Genomic DNA, 18,959 nt, shown 5'->3' with positions numbered 1-18,959 from the left:
TTCCATCATGCATCCAATATGGCTGTTCCAGGAAGTGGGAAGACAGCATCTTCCTTTAAAAAATATGTGACCTGGAAATTATACACAGTGCTTTAGCACATATCCCAGGGGCTGGAACTGATTCAGAGGCTTATACCTCACTGCAGGGGAGACTGAGAAATGTAGTCTCTATCTGGCACTACGTGCTCACTAACATTCAGAATAAGACTTCCATTACCAAAAAAGAAGGAAAGACTGGGCACTGGGTAACAGTAGTCTCTACCACTATAACTTTCATGACAACTCATGTATAGAGTGAATAAATGCATACAATAAATACAATAAGGGTTCTCTGTATGTTCTCGGGTGGTATAAATGGTTAAGTGCTCGACTACTAACCAAAAGGTTGGAGGTTCGAATCTACCCAGAGGCATCTTGGAAGAAAGGTCTGGCAATCTACTTCCAAAAGATCACAACCATTGAAAACCCTAAGGAGTGCAATTCTATTCTGAAACACATGGGGTCACCATGAATCAGAATTGACTTGATGGCAACTGGTTTTGTTTGGTGTGTTTGTACATATTGTTGTTTTGGGGGTGGGTGGGTTGGGGAAGCAATTATGGTCAATACAGAGGTTGTTAATTTGGTATTAAGACGGGTCAAAAGTCAAAAACCCTTCCTTTCACCTGGACATGTCAACATGCCAGTATGGCAAAGGGGCATCTGAATGTGCTTTCTACAATAAAGAAATATAGAGGAACTTGTCGGCTGATGAATAAAAAGTTGTAGAAGGTGTGAGAAATGGCATGGAAGTCGTGATAGTGGCAGAGGCAGAAAGGACAACGGTGCTGTGTGTGGATGGGACCGAGGCACGCGACACAGGGGGAGTTACTGCATAATAACCAGTTGCTGTCAAGTCCATTCTGATTTATGGTGAGCCCGTGTCAGAGTAGAACTGTGCCCCACATGGTTCTTGGTGGCTGATTTTTTGGGAAATAGATCACCAGGGCTTTCTTCTGAGGTGCCTCTGGGTGGATATAAACCTCCAATCTTTTGGTTAACTCTATTTTAGAATAGTGGGGAGGAAATAAAGAGGAGTACATGGAAGCTTGGACACAATATCAGTGAACAAATGGAGGTAGTTTAGGTAGTGTTAGACACCAAGGGAGACTGTGGAAGAGAGTAATAAAACTTACACAGGAGTCGGGGAAGATCTTGACAGGAGCATTTTATATGGTAATAAACAGTGTGCGTGGGAGTTATGAAACACTGAACTAGAAGAGTGCCAAACTCAAAGAGGTCTTAGGAAGAGATGTGTTTTGTTTGTTCCTTTAGCAACTAAGTAGAAAAATCAATAGACAAGAGAACTAGCCGCAGTGGCTGAATTGGGCATCAACTTAGATACGTAGGGAGAGGAGAGGAGAGCTGAGTCCCCAGTGCCCCAGAGGCAAAAGCACATAAATGTTCTGAATAAATGTGTATGCACACTAATCATCAGGGAATCCCTTATCTTTGTACTGAGTCTGGGGGAGCTTTAAAGATGACTAGCAAATACCAAGTAGAAAAGACAGGCACAAAAACACTGAAAAACAAAATTCACTGGGAATTAGCAATTTTAGAAATTCCACTGTTAGTTAATTTTTCCATAAGGAGCCCAGGAGAGGAAACCATCATAAAACAACTTGTGGCCTTGCATTCCTGTCAGTACTCACCTTCCTTTCTATTGCAAAAACTTTCTCCTGGAATACTGCTAAAGAACAATACCTTTTTACTAACCAGCTGTCTGGTTCGTGGTGGGAACACTTGGCTTCCAGGTCTGGTTTTCATGGTCATGTTTGGACAAACCACACCACGTTTTGGTTTTTTTTTAATCATCATGGGTATCCCACTGTTTTTTGGAGGGGAGGTTACTGCAAACTTAGGGTACTCTCTGGATAACCCATTTATTTAAACTGAAAATTGCTTTCAATGGGCTTCCCTGTGGGACAGACTAGTGCAGGTTGATGTGGTAGTAAATTCCAGGCCCAGCAGCACTTCTTTATCACCACACTCAGATACTTGAAGTGGGGCATGGCTTGGTTCCCAGGAAGAGTCAGTCTTTTAAAATCTTATTCTTAAAAGACATCAAGGTGGATAGGAGGAGTAAGACCTGAAACCTTTGCTGTTGAGTCAATTCCAAGTCCTAGCGACTATACAGGGCAGAGTAGAACTGCCCCCATAGGGTTTCTAAGGAGTGGCTGGTGGATTCAAACTGCTGACCTTCTTTTTTGGTTAGCAGCCGTAGCTCTTACCCACCGCACCACCAGGGCTCCAATGAGTAAGGCAGTAACTATGTGAAATGAGACCAGTTTATTTCAGATAAAGTCACATAAAAAGTGACATTATCTGCTTTTCGGAAACATTTTTTTTTTTTTAATGACTGTGGGCCTTGTTTGCCATGTGTGCACGTGTGTGAGGGTAGAGAAGGGATTAAAAAAATGAGCTTGTCTTCCATAGTCAACAGTTCTATAGCAAATATTAAATATTCTGTTTATTTGAGGGCCACTAAATGAGTGTGATGTCTTAAGTTCAAATAATTAAGAGTGAATGTCACAGCTGACGGACCCAGGACAGGTACAAGGCAACAACGCCTGGTGCTCTGCCCACACCGAGAATGCGTCAGAGTGGGAACAGTGTCACTGAATGTTTGGAAAATGATTCTGAGTTTGTGTAGTGTGCCCAAGTAAAATTTGTAAGGAAATACCCAGAGCTAAAGCATGTTTTTTTTCTCATAATTTGAGGCTTATAATGTGGCCATTTTCTAACAGAACACCTAGGAGACTTTGGGATACCTGGTCAGAAGACTGTGGTTCTACTTTCTACTCCAGCACTCACTGGCTCTCCATGTCCATCTCCTCATGGAAAAAAGCCTCATGGTAGACACTGTGTCTCTTTTCTAACTCTCAGCACCTAGAAGGTGCCTGGAAAACAGGCACTTCATAAATGCTTGTTGACTGAGTATTTCAGGCCGCTCCATGTGGAACTGCTACTTTTCTAGTTAAAAAAGATAATCCAATACAATTCATTGACAATTTCATATGGCTCAACTTAATATTTCCATTCTCATTTTGCCCACATACTGTATGGATTCACTTTTCCCTACATGCTTTCATATCTCTGCATCCTAGCTTTTGATTGAAAGCCCTTCTATTTTATTTCTATCGTATTTTTTCCCTGATCATCCTGGTTAATCACTCCTTCCCAGGCTCACCCAGCATTTGCTAGCTAAAATCTCCATGTGTCCTCCTCTAAATTGTAGGAATATTGTATTTTCCCAGTGCCTTTCACAAAGTAGGCCCGACATAAGCATTTTTCGTAACCTTGAATTACATATTGGAGGACAAGTCACTAATGCTCTACACCCATTTTCTTCCTGGAGTAGGAAGATAATCCCTGCCTAGCCAATATAATATCATTGTTCAGAGTTAACAGATGAGAATTTAAAGTGATTTACAATAAAGCCTCTAGTTGTTTCTGCCTGTGGGGTATTTATAAATGGGATATGCCAGTGACAGATTATGCATTTTTAGCTCAATTTCATGGAGGGATTGACTCTTCCCACCCAAAGAAGTTGCAAAAGACTCATGCATTTGATTACACAGGGAGAATGCATAGTCAAGGAGAAAGCAGAGTACTTATGTTAAAGAGAAACATGAGTACTAGTTTAACTATTAACACAACACTTGACAGAGCAAACTGGAGGAAAAACAAAACCTAAAAAGTAGAAAGTAACCTAAAGACTGTGCTGTGTGCACAAACTAAGAACTTTTGGGGAATAATTATAACACCATTAAAACAAGGGGGAGGGGGAAGAAGATGTAAAGGAGAGAGAGAGAGAGAGAGTGAGGAGGGCCAGGAGTATTATGAGACACACAGGAGAGGGTCACATATACTGAGAGAAGAATCTAGACTAGTCAGCAACAGAAGCAAAAACTCCCTTGGGCACATTGGTTAAGGGTATCACTCGGTTCTTCATCAGGAAAAATTAGAAACTGATAGCAAATGTGAGACTTTTGGCAAGTTGTTGAACCTTAGTTTTCTTATTTGAAAAACTGACATAATAGTTCCTATCTTACAGGACGGAAACCCTGGTGGTGTAGTGGTTAAGTGCTACGGCCGCTAAGCAAAGCGTCGGCAGTTCAAATCCACCAGGCGCTCCTTGGAAACTCTAATGGGCAGTTCTACTCTGTCCTATAGGGTTGCTATGAGTCGAAATCGACTCGACGGCACTGGGTTTGGTTTTGGTTTTTTTACAGAGCTGACAGAAATATTAAATGAAATACTGCATATAAACATACTTAGCAAAATGCCCAGTGTATAAACTCATTGCCATCCAGTCGGTTCTGACTCGTAGAGATCTTATAGGACAGAGTAGAACTGCCTCCATAGGGTTTTCAAGGAGTGCCTGGTGGATTTGAACTGTGGACCTTTTGGTTAGCAGCCATTGCTCTTAACCACTATGCACCAGGGTTTCCAATAGCAAGTACTTTAAATACAATGGCAGCTCTTACTATTAAAGTATTGTTTGGGAAACTATACATAATTCTCATTTACAGTGTGATCTGTCATTCTCAACTAATCTTTTTGCTATCTTCATGAAATCACCAGTTCAAAAACTCTCTAGGGAGAAATCCTGAACTGTATGTACTTGGCTTATTACAGGCAAACCAGTAAACTGAGTGCCTTAAAGTGTCCAATGCCATTTCTGTGATGATGGAAATGTTCTATATATACACTGTCCAATATGGTAGCCACTAGCCATATGTGGCTATTGGGCACTGAAGATGGCTGTTGTTGTTAGCCGCCATCAAGTCGGTTTTGACTTATAGTGGCCCATGTACAACAGAATGAAACACTGCCCGGTCCTGCTCCATCCTGGCAATCATTGCTATGCTTAAACCCATCGTTGCAGCCACTGTGTCAATCCGTCTCATTGATGGTCTTCCTCTTTTTCACTGACTCTCTACTTTATCAAGCATGATGCCCTCCTCCAGGGACTGATTGCTCCTAACAACATCCAAAGTTATGTGAGATGTAGTTTCGTCATCCTTGCTTCTTAGGACCATTCTGGTTGTACTTCTTCCAAGACAGATTTGTTCGTTCTTTTGGCAGTCCATGGTATATTCAATATTCTTCTCCAACACCACAATTCAAAGGTATCAATTCTACGGTCTTCTCTATTCATTGTTCAGCTTTCGCATGTATAGGAGGCGATTGAAAACACCATGGCTTGGGTCAGGTGTACCTTAGTCTTCAAGGTGACATCTTGGCTTTTCAACACATTAAAGAGGTCTTTTGCAGCAGACTTGCCCAATGCAATGTGTCTTTTGATTTCTTGACTGCCGCTTCCGTGGGTGTTGATTGTGGATCCAAGTAAAATGAAATCCTTGATGACTTTAATCTTCTCCATTTACCATGATGTTGCTTACTGTTCTAGTTGTGAGGATTTTTGTTTTCTTTATGCTGAGGTGTAATCCATTCTGAAGGCTGTGGTCTTTGATCTTTATCAGTAAGTGCTTCAAGTCCTCTTCACTTGCAGCAAGCAACGTTGTGTCATCTGCATATTGCAGGGTGTTAACGAGTCTTCCTCCAATCTTAATGCCCTGTTGTTTTTCATACAGTCCAGCTTCTTGGATTATTTTCTCAGCATACAGATTGAATAGGTATGGTGAAAAGATACAACCCTGACACACACCTTTCCTGACTTTAAATCATGAAGTATTCCCTTGTCCTGTTGGAACGAATGCCTCTTGATCTACGTACAGGTTCCTCATGAGCACAATTAAATGTTCTGAAATTGCCATTCTTCCCAATGTTATTCATCATGTGTTATGATCCGCACAGTCAAATGCCTTGGCATAGTCAATAAAACACAGATAAACATCTTTCCAATATTCTCTGCTTTCAGCCAGGATCCATCCGACATCACCAATGATATCTTTTGCTACATGTCCTCTTCTGAATCCAGCCTGAATTTCTGGCAGTTTCCTGTTGATGTACCGCTGCAGCTGCTTTTGAATGATCTTCAGCAAAATTTTACTCGTGTGTGATATTACTGCTATTATTCAATAATCTCTGCATTTGGTTGGATCACCTTTCTTGGGAACAGGCATAAATATGGATCTCTTCCAGTTGCCTGGCCAGGTAGCTGCCTTCCAAATTTCTTGGCATAGACGAGTGAGCACTTCAAGCACTGCATCTGTTTGGTGAAACATCTCAATTGATATTCAATTAATTCCTGGAGGCTTGTTTTTGCTAATGCCTTTAGTGTTGCTTTGAGCTCTTCTTTCAGTACCATCAGTTCCTGATCATATGCTACCTCCTGAAATGGCTGAACATCAACCATTTCTTTTTGGTATAGTGGCTCTGTGTATTCCTTCTATCTTCTTTTGATGCTTCCTGTGTCATTTATTATTTTCCTGTAGAATCCTTCAATACTGCAACTAGAGACTTGAATTTTTTCTTCACTTCTTTTAGCTTGACAAATGCCAGGCGTGTTCTTCCCTTTGGGTTTTCTAACTCCGGGTCTTTGCACATGTCATTATAATACTTTGTCTTCTCAAGCCACCCTTTGAAATCTTCTGTTCAGCTCTTTTACTTCATTTCTTCAGTTTGCTTTAGCTACTTGACATTCAAGAGTAAGTTTCAGAGGCTCTTCTGACATCCATTTTGGTCTTTCTTTCCTGTCTTTTTAATGACCTCTTGCTTTCTTCACGTATGATGTCCTTGATGTCATTCCACAACTCATCTGGTCTTTGGGCATTAGTGTTCCACGTGTCAAATCTATTCTTGAGATGGTCTCTAAATTCAGGTGGGATATACTCAAGTTCGTACTTTGGCTCTCGTGGACTTGTTCTAATTTTCTCCAGGTTCAACTTGAATTGCATATGAGCAATTGACGGTCTGCTCTGAAGTTGGCCCCTGGCCTTGTTCTGACTGATGATATTGAGTTTTTTCACCATCTCTTTCTACAGATGTAGTTGATTTGATTCCTGTGTATTTCATCTGGTGAGGTCCATGTGTATAGCCGCTGTTCATATTGTTGAAAAAAGGTATTTGCAATAAGGAAGTCATTGGTCTTGCAAAATTCCATCATGGGATCTCCATCATCATTTCATAAAGATGAACAGTGTTAGTTATTACTTAATGATAGGCGTCTTTATGGTGTACAGCAGGAGGGTTTCTGGAAAAAAAATCACACTCTATTATGAATCTCTAGCTCATTTTTCTGACATTATTTTGATAAATTTTTATGAGGGATTACAAAGGGCAAGACATCACCACTGTGTACTCAGTGATCAGTGCTCCAAAGTGGACTTGAAGTAGGGTTTGTCAGTAGATAGAGCTACAGAGCACCAAACTACCTGACCATTATTATTACCATTTGAAATATTTTTCGCTATTTCAACTCTTTACAAAACATATGGAAAATAACGATTAAAACCACCTTATCAGACTAATAATATTACATGTGGACCTTGCCAGGTGGAACACACAGGAATCAAATCAACTCCATCTGTAGAAAAAGACAACGAAAAAGCTCAATATCACCAGTCAGAACAGGGCCGGGGCCAACTGCGGAACAGACCATCAATTGCTCATACGCAAGTTCAAGTTGAAACTGAAAAAAATTAGAACAAGTCCATGAGAACCAAAGTACAACCTTGAGTATATCCCACCTGAATTTAGAGACCATCTCAAGAACAGATTTGATGCATTGAATACTAATGATTGAAGACTAGACGAGTTGCGGAATGACATCAATGTCATTATACATGAAAAAAGCAAGAAGTCATTAAAAAGACAGGAAAGAAAGAAAAGACCAAAATGGATGTCAGAAGAGACTCTGAAATTTGCTCTTGAACGTCGAGTAGCTAAAGTGAAAGGAAGAAACGATGAAGCAAAAGAGTTGAACAGGAGATTTCAAAAGAAGACTCTAGAAGAAGTAGTAAAGTATTATAATGACATGTGCAAAGACCTGGAGATAGAAAACCAAAAGGGAAGAACACAGTCAGCATTTGTCAAGCTGAAAGAAGAAAAAATTCAAGCCTCTAGTTACAATATGGAAACCCTGGTGGCATAATGGTTAAAAGCTACGGCTGCTAACCAAAAGGCTGGCAGTCCAAATACACCAGGCGCTCCTTGGAAACTCTATGGGGCGGTTCTACTCTGTCCTATAGGGTAACTAAGAGTCAAAATTGACTCGATGGCAATTGGTTTGGTTTTTGGTTAGTTGCAATATTGAAGGATTCTATGGGAAAATATTAAATGACACAGGAAACATCAGAAGAAGATGGAAGGAATACAGAGAGTCACAATACCAAAAAGAATTGATGTTCAATCATTTCAAGAGGTAGCATATGATCAAGAACCTATGGTATTGAACGAAGAAGTCCAAGCTGTACTGAAGCCATTGGAAAAAACAAGGCTCCAGGAATTGATAGAATATCAACTGAGATGTTTCAACAAACAGATGCAGTGCTGGAAGTGCTCACTCATCTATGAAAAGAAATTTGGAAGACAGCTACCTGACCAACCGACTGGAAGAGATCCATATTTATGCCTATTCCCAAGAAAGGTGATCCAATCAAATGCAAAAACTATACACCAGTATCATTAATATCACACACAAGTAAAATTTTGCTGAAGATCAATATTCAAAAGCAGCTGCAGCACTGTATTGACAGGGACTGCCAGAAATTCAAACTGGATTCAGAAGAGGACATGTAACAAGGGATGTCACTGGTGATGTCAGATGGATCATGGCTGAAAGCAGAAAATACCAGAAGGATGTTTACCTGTGTTTTATTGACTATGCAAAGGCATTTGTATGGATCACAACACATTATGGATAACATTGCGAAGAACGGGAATTCCAGAACACTTAATTGTGCTCATGAAGAACCTATACACACATCAAGAGGCTGTTGTTCAAATGGAACAAGGGATATTTTGTGGTTTAAAGTCAGGAAAGGTGTGTGTTAGGATTGCATCTTTTCACCATACTTATTCAATCTGTATGCCAAGGAAATAATCCAAGAAGCTAGACTACATGAAGAAGAATGTGGCATATAAGGATTGGAGGATGACTCATTAACAACCTGCATTATGCAGATGACACAACTTGCTTACTCAAAGTGAAGAGGACTTGAAGCACTTACTGATGAAGATCAAAGATCACAGCCTTCAGAATGGATTACACCTCAACATAAAGAAAACAAAAATCCTTACAAATAGATGAATAAGCAATATCATGATAAACAGAGAAAAGATGAAAGTTGTCAGGGATTTCACTTTATGTGGGTCCATAATCAACACCCATGGAAGCAGCAGTCAAGCAATCAAAAGATACACTGCATTGGGCAAATGTGCTGCAAAAGACCACTTTAATGTGTTGAAAAGCAAAGATGTCACCTTGAAGGCTAAGGTGCACCTGACTCAAGCCATGGTGTTTTCAATCACCTCCTGTGCATGGGAAAGCTGGACAATGAATAAGGAACACCTAAGAAGACGACTTGAAGCCTTTGAATTGTGGCACTGGTGAAGAATATGGAGTATACCATGGACTGCCAAAAGAACGAATGAATTTGTCTTAGAAGAAGTACAACCAGAATGCCCCCTGGAAGCAAAGATGGTGAGGTTATGTCTCACGTACTTGGGACATGTTATCAGAAGGCATCAGTTCCTGGAGAAGGATATCATTCTCGGTAAAGTAGAGGGTCAGTGAAAAAGAGTAAGACCTTCCAGAAGATGGAATGACACAGTGGCTGCAACAATGGGGTCAAGCATAACAACTGTAAGGATGGCGCAGGACCAGGCAGTGTTTTGTTTTGTTGTATATAGGGTTGCTATGAGTCGAAACCGACTCAACGGCACCTAACAACAACAACATTAGATTAAAACCACAAGTTAGATTTTTCTCCAATTCTTCATTTCAATTAGAAAGATTGTACTGAAGCCTGTAAATGGTAAGTGGAAGGAATATGAAGATAGATTTAGGTTCTAGCCGTGGCTCTTTTATCAACTTCCTAAAGTCACCAGGCAAGTCTCTCAATCATGGGCTGATTTTGGACTCAGTGAGCCCTAAGGTCACTTTTGAGGAACATGATGTGTACAAGTCCAGCCTCATATCAGAATAGGCTTTGCTCCTTGAAGTTACTACAGTCATCTTGTTTTTCTTTTCTGATTTTTTCCATGGTGTCTTCGGTTCCCTAGAGAAAAGGTGTTACAAGGGGATAAAAAACACACAGTTGATTCGATAAAGCCATCTTTAATTTTGTCATTTTCCAGTAGTCATAACAGGGCTCCTTTGAAAGAAAAAAGAGGTTTGGAAGAAAGAGCTCAGGGAGACTCTAAAACTATAGACACCTCATACCAAGAAAGGATCCAAAAGGCAAAATGTTTCTTTTTCTGTAAGACAGGCTAGCTCCAAAATTTCTAAAAAGGGTCTTTTAATTTGGATCGTGTGATGCAGTGTTTTGTGAATTTCTATCTGATTTAATACAAGAATCATTCTTCTACTTGCTTCTCTTAAGAAACATGGGTAAAAACTCTTTGCCCAACACACTAATCTCTTATGTATAAATGGTGATCATGGTGCTCATTGGCAAAAAAACCACACAAGCAATTTCTGTTTCAAAGTCAATTTTGTTAACAGGTACGGTAGGTCAGGATTATAATTTCCATCTTCAGGTGTGGGGAATGGAAGTGTAGGTTTCATGAAACTTGTCATTAGAGAGAATGAGGTAGAGTGAGATGAGAAGCTTCCACTCACCACTGGGAAAAACTGATTTGTCGGGCTCCACTTTAAAAAAAAAAATTTTTTTTTTATTGTACTTTAGACAAAGGTTTACAGAACAAACTAGTTTCTCATTAAACGGTTAGTACACATATTGTTTTCGATATTGGTTAACAACCCGGTGATGGGTCAACATTACCCCTTCTCAACCTTAGGTTCCCTATTACCAGCTTTCCTGTTCCCTCCTGTACTCTAGTCCTTGCCACTGGGCTTGTGTGCCCCTTTAATCTCATTTTGTTTTATGGGCCTGTCCAACCTCGGGGTGACTTCATAGCTGAGCTGCAAGGGTGTCCAGGGGCCATACTCTCAGGGTTTCTTCAGTCTCTGTCAGGCCAGCAAGTCTGGTCGTTCTTTCTGAGTTAGAATTTTGTTTTATATTTTTCTCCACCGCTGTCTGGGAGCCTCAACTGTGATCCTCAGGCCTCACTTTTATTGTTGCCTGGCAGAATATGTTTTGAAGTATTTCCACAAAAAGGAGAGAGAATTTGGCATCTATCTTGGAGATTTTCAAAAGCAAATGAGATCAAGGTTAGCCAAATCCAGATTTAAAGCAGGCAGCTACTGGCCGAGTTGCAGATATAAACAGCATCAGTAGTTCAAGTTCTGTATTTTAGGGCCCAGCTTCAAAGTCAGAAAGTTTGGAGTCTCAAACATACTGCCCCTCAGGATTTTGTGCTATCTGCTGAAAAAAGCACTCCTCTTAGGAATAAGCAATAAAGGTTCTAATCTTGGATTTGCTTTTTACTTAGTGAGTGATACTGTACAAGCTAATTGTACTCTCTGAGGCTCACTTTCTTCACATTTAAAATGGCAATTCCTCTCATATATTTCACAGGGAGCTGGTAAGACTAAACTGTAAGACAAATGCAAGGAATTGTTAAGGAAATAATCCAGGATCTTGGCCTTCTGTGTAATTAACAAATCAAGCTGAAATGATGCAATCTTCTCAGAAGTTCATATCATGTATCTCTGAATAATAATAATAAACAAGTAATACTCGCTGGAGCAGTCAGTGTGGCCACAAGGAACACAACTTAAGCAGTTTACATAAAACGAGGCAGGCACCATCTCAGTGATAAAGGAACTATAATAATCAACTTATTTTCTTGAGATTTGAATACAAATTGGTCCAAATGGCAACCTGAGGATTACTAGTCTAAGACTTGTACCTATTATTTTTAAAAAGGGTTGGGATAAAGTGAGGATCTGTGAGAGAAAGTACTCCAGAGAGAAACAAAATGATTATCAGCATTTGCCAAATTACTGCTCACCTCCCTCACATTTGTGTAGATAAATTCAGGCTAAGGAGCGTGCCTCAAATAATCGGGGTTTCAGACAGCTTTCCCTCGCCCCGCCCGCCACCCATTCACAGCATTTTGTTGAGGGTATTTAGAACGTTGCTCTATTTGAAGGCTACAACGCATTATTCACCAAAAGAAGCCAATACTCAGGTATACCAAATTAAACGTCCCAACTAGAATATTTTGCTTGTGAGGAAAGCTGCCGTTATTGGCGTGTACAGACCACAAGATACAAACGCCTTTCAGTGGTTAGTTGAAAGTTCCTATAGAAACCCCACAAGTTTCTTCACCTCCTGGCACACGGGGTATGCTAACTCTTTGGCTTTTGCTGCCCCAAGGCGTAAAACCTTCTCTAAGTAGTCCTTGTCCATCTTCAGTTTTTCAATTTCATTCTTAATTGGAGCAAATTTCTCAATCACGGCATCTGCCACCACCAGTTTGTAGCGAGCCGTGTCGATCCCAGCACTCCGGCGGACAACATCGTCCACGGTGAGTCCGGTCACCGCGGCATGAATGGCAACCATGTTGGAGACACCCCCTCGGCTGGCTGGGTCGTAGGTGACCTCTGAGGTGAAGTCCGTCACAGCCTTGCGGAATTTCTGCACTATCTCCTCTGGGCTGTCTGTTATTCTGACTGTGGCCAGTTTGTCAGGGTCTGATTTCGACATTTTGGCAGCAGGGTCGCGGAGGGATTTTACCTTCTTCATTGACGCTAAGTGAAAATACGGAGACACACACACCAAAAACAAAAAAACCCACCAGGAATGTCAGTGTCTAGATCTTAAAAATGTCAAGCACACTGAATGACTTATTATTTTTATCTGATTATGTAAATACCAAATCCTCCTTGTGGAAAATTCAAGCACTTTATATAAACATGAAAATAAAGGTCATCTGAAATAGCTCCACCTTATGAGTCAGAATCGACTGGACGGCAACGGGTTTGGTTTTTGGTTTGTGATAACTATTGTTAACACTTTGTTGACTGTATTTTCATGCATATATATATATATATACATAAAAATTTATAATCTTACACAGATGAAACTATCAATCATGCTGTTTTTGCTGTGTACGCCCTTTAAAAAGTACGGTCTTTTTCTCTCCTCTGCTTCCCTTCTAGCTAATTATCCCTACTACCCTTAAGCTCTTCCTGCCCCCAAACCAATTTTAACAATCTGTGGCAGTCCTTCCATTCCTTTATCTATGATTATATGAGTATATGGCAGTACACACACACACACACAGAGGTGAAGTGACTTGTTTAATGTTCTCACAGAATCAAGACGTTAAGCTGTGTGTGTCTCATCAACCAGTGTTATAATTACCTGAATATTTTATGGCTGTTTGAGAAATGTTTCTGTAATAGCCATAAAATAGGGTGAAATAGGCAAAATAATAATAGGCCAAAACATTAAAATATAACTTACTGCTAAAAGAAGACTGATTTCAATGCATGGGGTGCCCTAAATTTATTTGTATGAATGGTTGGAATAACTCAGAAATTCATACTTGTCTTATGTTTCTAAATTGATACTAGGCACATGTTATACTTTTTAAAAATGCTGTCAGCTTAATAAAGATGGACAGTGCTTAGGTTCAGTGATCTCTGCCGCTGCCATAAGTCTGCATTGCTACCAAAATGTTGATAGAGATTTACAGCTTCTTTCCTCAAGAAGATTTCAGACTAGCACTGCCTTGCAAGCTACAGTTGAGGTTTCAGATTCAGTAGGTGGACCGAACATTCCATTTCTGTTGTAGATTTAAGAAGGTAGAATGTGAAGACTATCGATTCCTTCTTGTTTTATCTAGATATGATTCAGCAGTTTTCACTCTTATGGCTTTTGTTTTATTGTGAATACGGAAGGCAAGGTACACTGGCTTTGGAATCAGAAAAGGTGAGTTTAGGGCCCATCTTTGCTACTAACTAGCCACATAACCTGGAAATAAAGTTAGCCTTGCCAAGCCTTAGTCTCCTCATACACAAAATAGGGAAAAATATCTGCTCCACCAAATGAGATATGTTATATTTTTTGTAAATCACATTAATATTTTATAAATGAAAATTATTATTACTATTATTACATATCTTTTTTTTTTTTTAAAGAGCCCTGATGGTGCAATGGTTCAGTGCTTGGCTGCTAACCAAAAGGTCAGTGGTTTTTTGAACCCACCAGTGGCTCCAGGGGAGAAAAGACCTGGTACTCTGCTCTCGTGAAGATTACAGTCTAGGAAACTCTACGGGGCAGTTTTACGGGGCAGTTCTGCCCTGTCACACAGGGGTGCTATGAGTTGGAATTGATCTGACAGCACACAACAACAAAATTATGGTTTTTGGGCTCCTCCCTGCTTTTCAGACTTTTTCTGTTATTTTTTTCAATAACATAACCAGGTCTACTAATCTTACATTGCAAAAAAAAAAAAAAAAAAGATGGGGATTCTAGTTACAAATCCTGAAGCCCTGTCCACGCAAAAGTCAAGTTTAGCCCCAAGAAAGTTCTAAGCTTCCACCTATTATTCAATCCTCTCTTCAAAATATGCCCTAATTTAACAATCGTACGGTTGGTACTTACTTAGGATGGACTTGGGCACTGGAAAGAACTCCCCATACTTCTTGTTAAAAGCTTGTGCTAGATCCTGAACTAGTTCCATGTGCTGGACTTGATCCTCCCCAACAGGAACGTGTGTGGACCTTTAATAAAAGACAGAATAACTCAGCAAGGCTCCCGCTTATACTGAAATGGTATTGCAAGCAGCTGCGTTTCCTGTGCCTATTTCACTGTTGGTGTTCAACAAATGTTCACCAACTACAGAAGGAATGTTGAGACTCAAGTCTTTATCTGTATCTTCAGATAAATACCAGAGACATTTGTCTACTCTAGTTCTGCTTCTTCCACAGCAGAGGAATACAGCCATCAACACCACAGTGACAGGCTCTTGCTGGGAGAGAGGAATAGTATCTTAAATAGCATATGCCCTAAGCATAATTGTATTTTAAAACTACACCTCATTCTCTCACCTAGTCAGCACATATTCACCCAGCGCTTGACTAGATGCTTTTAACCTCAGAGCTCACACTCACATTTCAAAGACACCTCCAGCCCACTCTCACATCAAAGATGGTTGAAAGCTCTTCAGGCAAGTTCTTCTGCTCTGTCAGAGAGCTGTGGCAACTCAAGATTTGTTTGGAATATGTTACTTCATTTTCAAGTAAATTTTAATCACAGGGCAACTGATATGCTGCAGGGAACTTAAATGAATGAAATCTTAAGCACAACGTAGATATACCTCCAACAAAACAATGTGAGTGAAAAAAGCAAGTTGGGGAAGTATGCTGACATGTATGTAAATTTTAAAAGTACACATGAAAATACTATATATTATTTATAGATATGTATATCTGTAGTAATAAGTATAAAAACATATACTGGAAGACTCCCCTTCTCCCAAATTCATGATAGTAACTGCCTCTAGAAAGGAAAGGAAGAGGAGGGGAGGGAAAAGTAGGGGAGGGGAGGGAAGGGAATGGGTCTGGGAAAAGGAACAAAGGGTACATCGATTTTATCTGTAATATTTTATTTTATTAAAAAATTAAAATCAACAGATGAATCGCTAAACAAAATGTGGTATATTCACACAATGGAATATCATGTAGCCATAAAGAGAAAGAAAGCTCTAATGTATGCCATAACAGAGATGACCTTTGAAAATGTTAATGCTGAGCAAAATCAGTTGCAAAAGGAAAAATACTATATGATTTCACTTATATGAAATAAGCAAACAGAAACCAAAGCTTATCAGTAGTTACCAGGGGTGGGAGAAAGGTAGAAAGGGGGAGTTTTAGTTTGGGGTGCATTGAGTTTATGTTAATGTGGTAGAATATTCTGGAAAAGGGCAGTAAGAATGGTGGCACAATGTGAAAAATGTAATCAATGTCATTGAATTGTATATGTGGAAGTTGTGTTGGCTAAAACAAGAAATTATCAGGATATAGAAACTCTATAATTGCATATATAAAATTGACAGTATTAGATCATATGAGGAACATCAAAAGGAGAGAGGAATGAACCACTATACGGAAGCCTTGATGGGAAAACATTATATTGAAGTGTTACTGGGGGAGGAGACATATGACTGAGAGTCTTTAATGCTTGGCTGGGGAATTTAGATTTGATAATACACTTAATAAAGTGCTACAGTTTCTTGAGGAAGGAAGTTTAATATTCGTCCTCTGAAAGAAGTAGCCTTAAACTAAACTTGTATAGCTAAATGATAATTGTACTTTTTGAGTGAAAAAATAACAGCTTTTCAAAAACAGTCACAGGAAAGGAAAAATGCTTGGAAACTACTTCACTATGTCATAGGGAGGGGAGCCTACCCACAGCAGAAGTTAATTAATGGTTCTTGAAAAACTGGCAGAGACCTAATTACTTTCCTCGTGAATTACTGTCTACAGGCTGACTACTGGTCTATTTAACCTACTTGTCTAGAGCATGAAGTCAAGGACGTTTTGACCACCATAAAGACTAACACAGAACAATAGTTAAGAACATTAAATGTTTTTGAAAAATGTTTTTTTTGACTTTGAGTAAATCACAAAATTTCTATAATATACAGTTTTCTTGACTATGGGATTAAAATATTTAAATTATTACTAAAATCAAATATTATTATTTAAATTTATAATTTCTTGACTATATGATTAATAATATTTAAGTCTTACTAATGGGATTAATATTTACCCCATGGTATTGCTGTAAAGGTTAGATGAGACAATGCCTATAAAGCATTCAGCACAGTGACTTAAACTTGTTAAGCTTTCAACAAACGGTAGCTATGTAGAGGACAGAAATTCCAAAAGGATATATTAATTTCAGAAAGCTCTTCAAGACACATCCAATAAACAACTAGAGGTTCACTTATTACCTGACTCTGATTCTAACTTCTGTCCAGGTTGGCCAGAAATTGGGACAGTTTGTGAGAAAAAACCCAGGGTCATCATGCGTCTTTAGCAAAATGGATAACGAGGACTTGGCTTAATATTTATTTGTTTACTTATATGTAAATTTAAATAGGAGAGTGAAAGGAAAATGGAGTCAATGGAGAACAATGTATTAGCTTGTTCTCCCCTTTTTGTACCCTAAAATTTGACATTTCTAAAAACTTAGTTTTGGCCTCTAATTCTCTCCCATCTTTGAAGAACTTATCAACTTTCATGCAAGTATCCACATATATCTTCTATTTTGTTTCTAGCCCCGTCATATCTTGGAAGAGTTAGGACCGTATCTCTGCCTTCCTACTAGATTTTGACATTAAACGCCCCATATTTTCTCCCAAACTGAACATTAAAGAATTGATGTTCCAGGTTTAAAATGATGTTGGCATTGTAGTCCAAGAGAATCTGTTTCAATTTCCTAGTAAAGTATCCATAAAGACAGAGGAGGAAAATTACTGAAAACTAGCATTAAGAGTTAAAACTAATAACAGAATTTGGGAATAATTTTCATTAACTATCTTATTGCTGCCGAGTTACTTCCGACTCATAGCGACCCTGTAGGACAGACTAGAACTGCCCCATAGGGTTTCCAAGGCTGTAATCTTTATGAAGCGGACTGCCACACCTTTCTCCCGTGGAGTCGCTCGCTGGTGAGTTCGAACCACCAACCTTTCTGGTAGCAACTGAGCACTTAACCACTGCTCTACCAGGGCTCCCAATAATTCAGAGTAAAAAGAAAAAGAGAGAGACAGAAAAAAAATGATATGTTAGAGAACAGTCCAGTCAAAGATGATATACTACTAAGGAGGAAATCAGAAGCATTTAAACAGAAACAATGACCTAAAACTACAGCTTTACTGAATTAAAAACAAACAACTAAATAAACAGATAAAACGGAGTATGTACACCGAAGGTGCTCAGCAAGTTCCAGGAAAAAATAATACAAGAGACTCACGCCTAAACACAACCCAGAAAAAAAATGTTTTTTGAATTACAAAGCTAAAGGAAAGACCCTATATGCTACAGTCTGGAAAAAAAAAAAAAAGAAAAATGAGGTTGATAATACAATGAGACAGAGATTATAGGGCTGAGAGAAAAAGTATTAAAAAATTAGCTAAACTCTCTTTCATGTGTGAAACATAACAATAATTATAACAAAGTAGCTAACAGCTATTGAATGCTTCTTAAATGCCATATACTTTGTTAAGCATTTTATGGTTTATTGTAATTATATTTAATCCCATTTTACAGATGAGGCAGATGGAACAGAAATTGATCCTTGGGCATGCAAAGGAATGGGAAAATTTACCTGCTGACTAATTTTGACTACCTGAAGGATGAATCAAAACTCCCAACCCCAAACCCAGTGCCGTCGAGGCCATTCCGACTCATAGTGCCTGGTGGATTTGAACTGCCGACCCTTTGGTTAGCAGCCGTAGCACTTAACCACTATGCCACCAGGGTTTCCGAATCAAACCTAAGAACTCAAAAACAGAGATACTGAGGAAAGACTAGCTGTAAACACTAGAAATACAGTTAAGTCTAAATTTTGGTTACAACTCCATGGAAAAACTCAAACTTTCTTGAAGCAGTCGAAAAGTGTGATCCATAACCTGTTTTACTGCATGATATAATTTTTTACTTGGAATGATTAACAAAAGAATCAAAGAATATATTTTAAAAGTGAGAGGCTGAATATATGAACAGACAATGGTCAGACCATACATGACAAAAGAACTCTGGCCCAAAACCTCTGCAGCAACCAGCCCAGGAAGCCAAATCACAACTTCTGTAGCGGTCAAGACTTGGTCAATGACTGCCAACTCCCTATTCTTTGCCTTTGTTT

The 18,959-nt window shown here is 39.2% G+C and overlaps 1 protein-coding gene across 3 annotated transcripts in view; it reads right to left on the bottom strand.

Moving 5' to 3' along the window:
• Positions 1-588: 588 nt before the first annotated feature.
• The window catches only part of WARS2 (tryptophanyl tRNA synthetase 2, mitochondrial), a 117,480-nt gene continuing 99,109 nt past the window's right edge, over positions 589-18,959 (bottom strand). For all 3 annotated transcript variants that reach the window (XM_064282365.1, XM_023547507.2, XM_010589613.3), the window contains 2 exons: positions 14,691-14,809; positions 589-12,829 (listed from right to left, as the gene is read on the bottom strand). In XM_064282365.1, the coding sequence (XP_064138435.1) occupies positions 12,381-12,829; positions 14,691-14,809 (568 nt within the window). In that variant the 3' untranslated portion in view covers positions 589-12,380. The remainder of the gene's footprint in view (positions 12,830-14,690; positions 14,810-18,959) is intronic.

The sequence above is a fragment of the Loxodonta africana genome, chromosome 3 (assembly GCF_030014295.1).
Source record: "Loxodonta africana isolate mLoxAfr1 chromosome 3, mLoxAfr1.hap2, whole genome shotgun sequence".
Taxonomy (NCBI): domain Eukaryota; kingdom Metazoa; phylum Chordata; class Mammalia; order Proboscidea; family Elephantidae; genus Loxodonta; species Loxodonta africana.
This window is presented reverse-complemented; position numbering and strand designations above follow the sequence as displayed.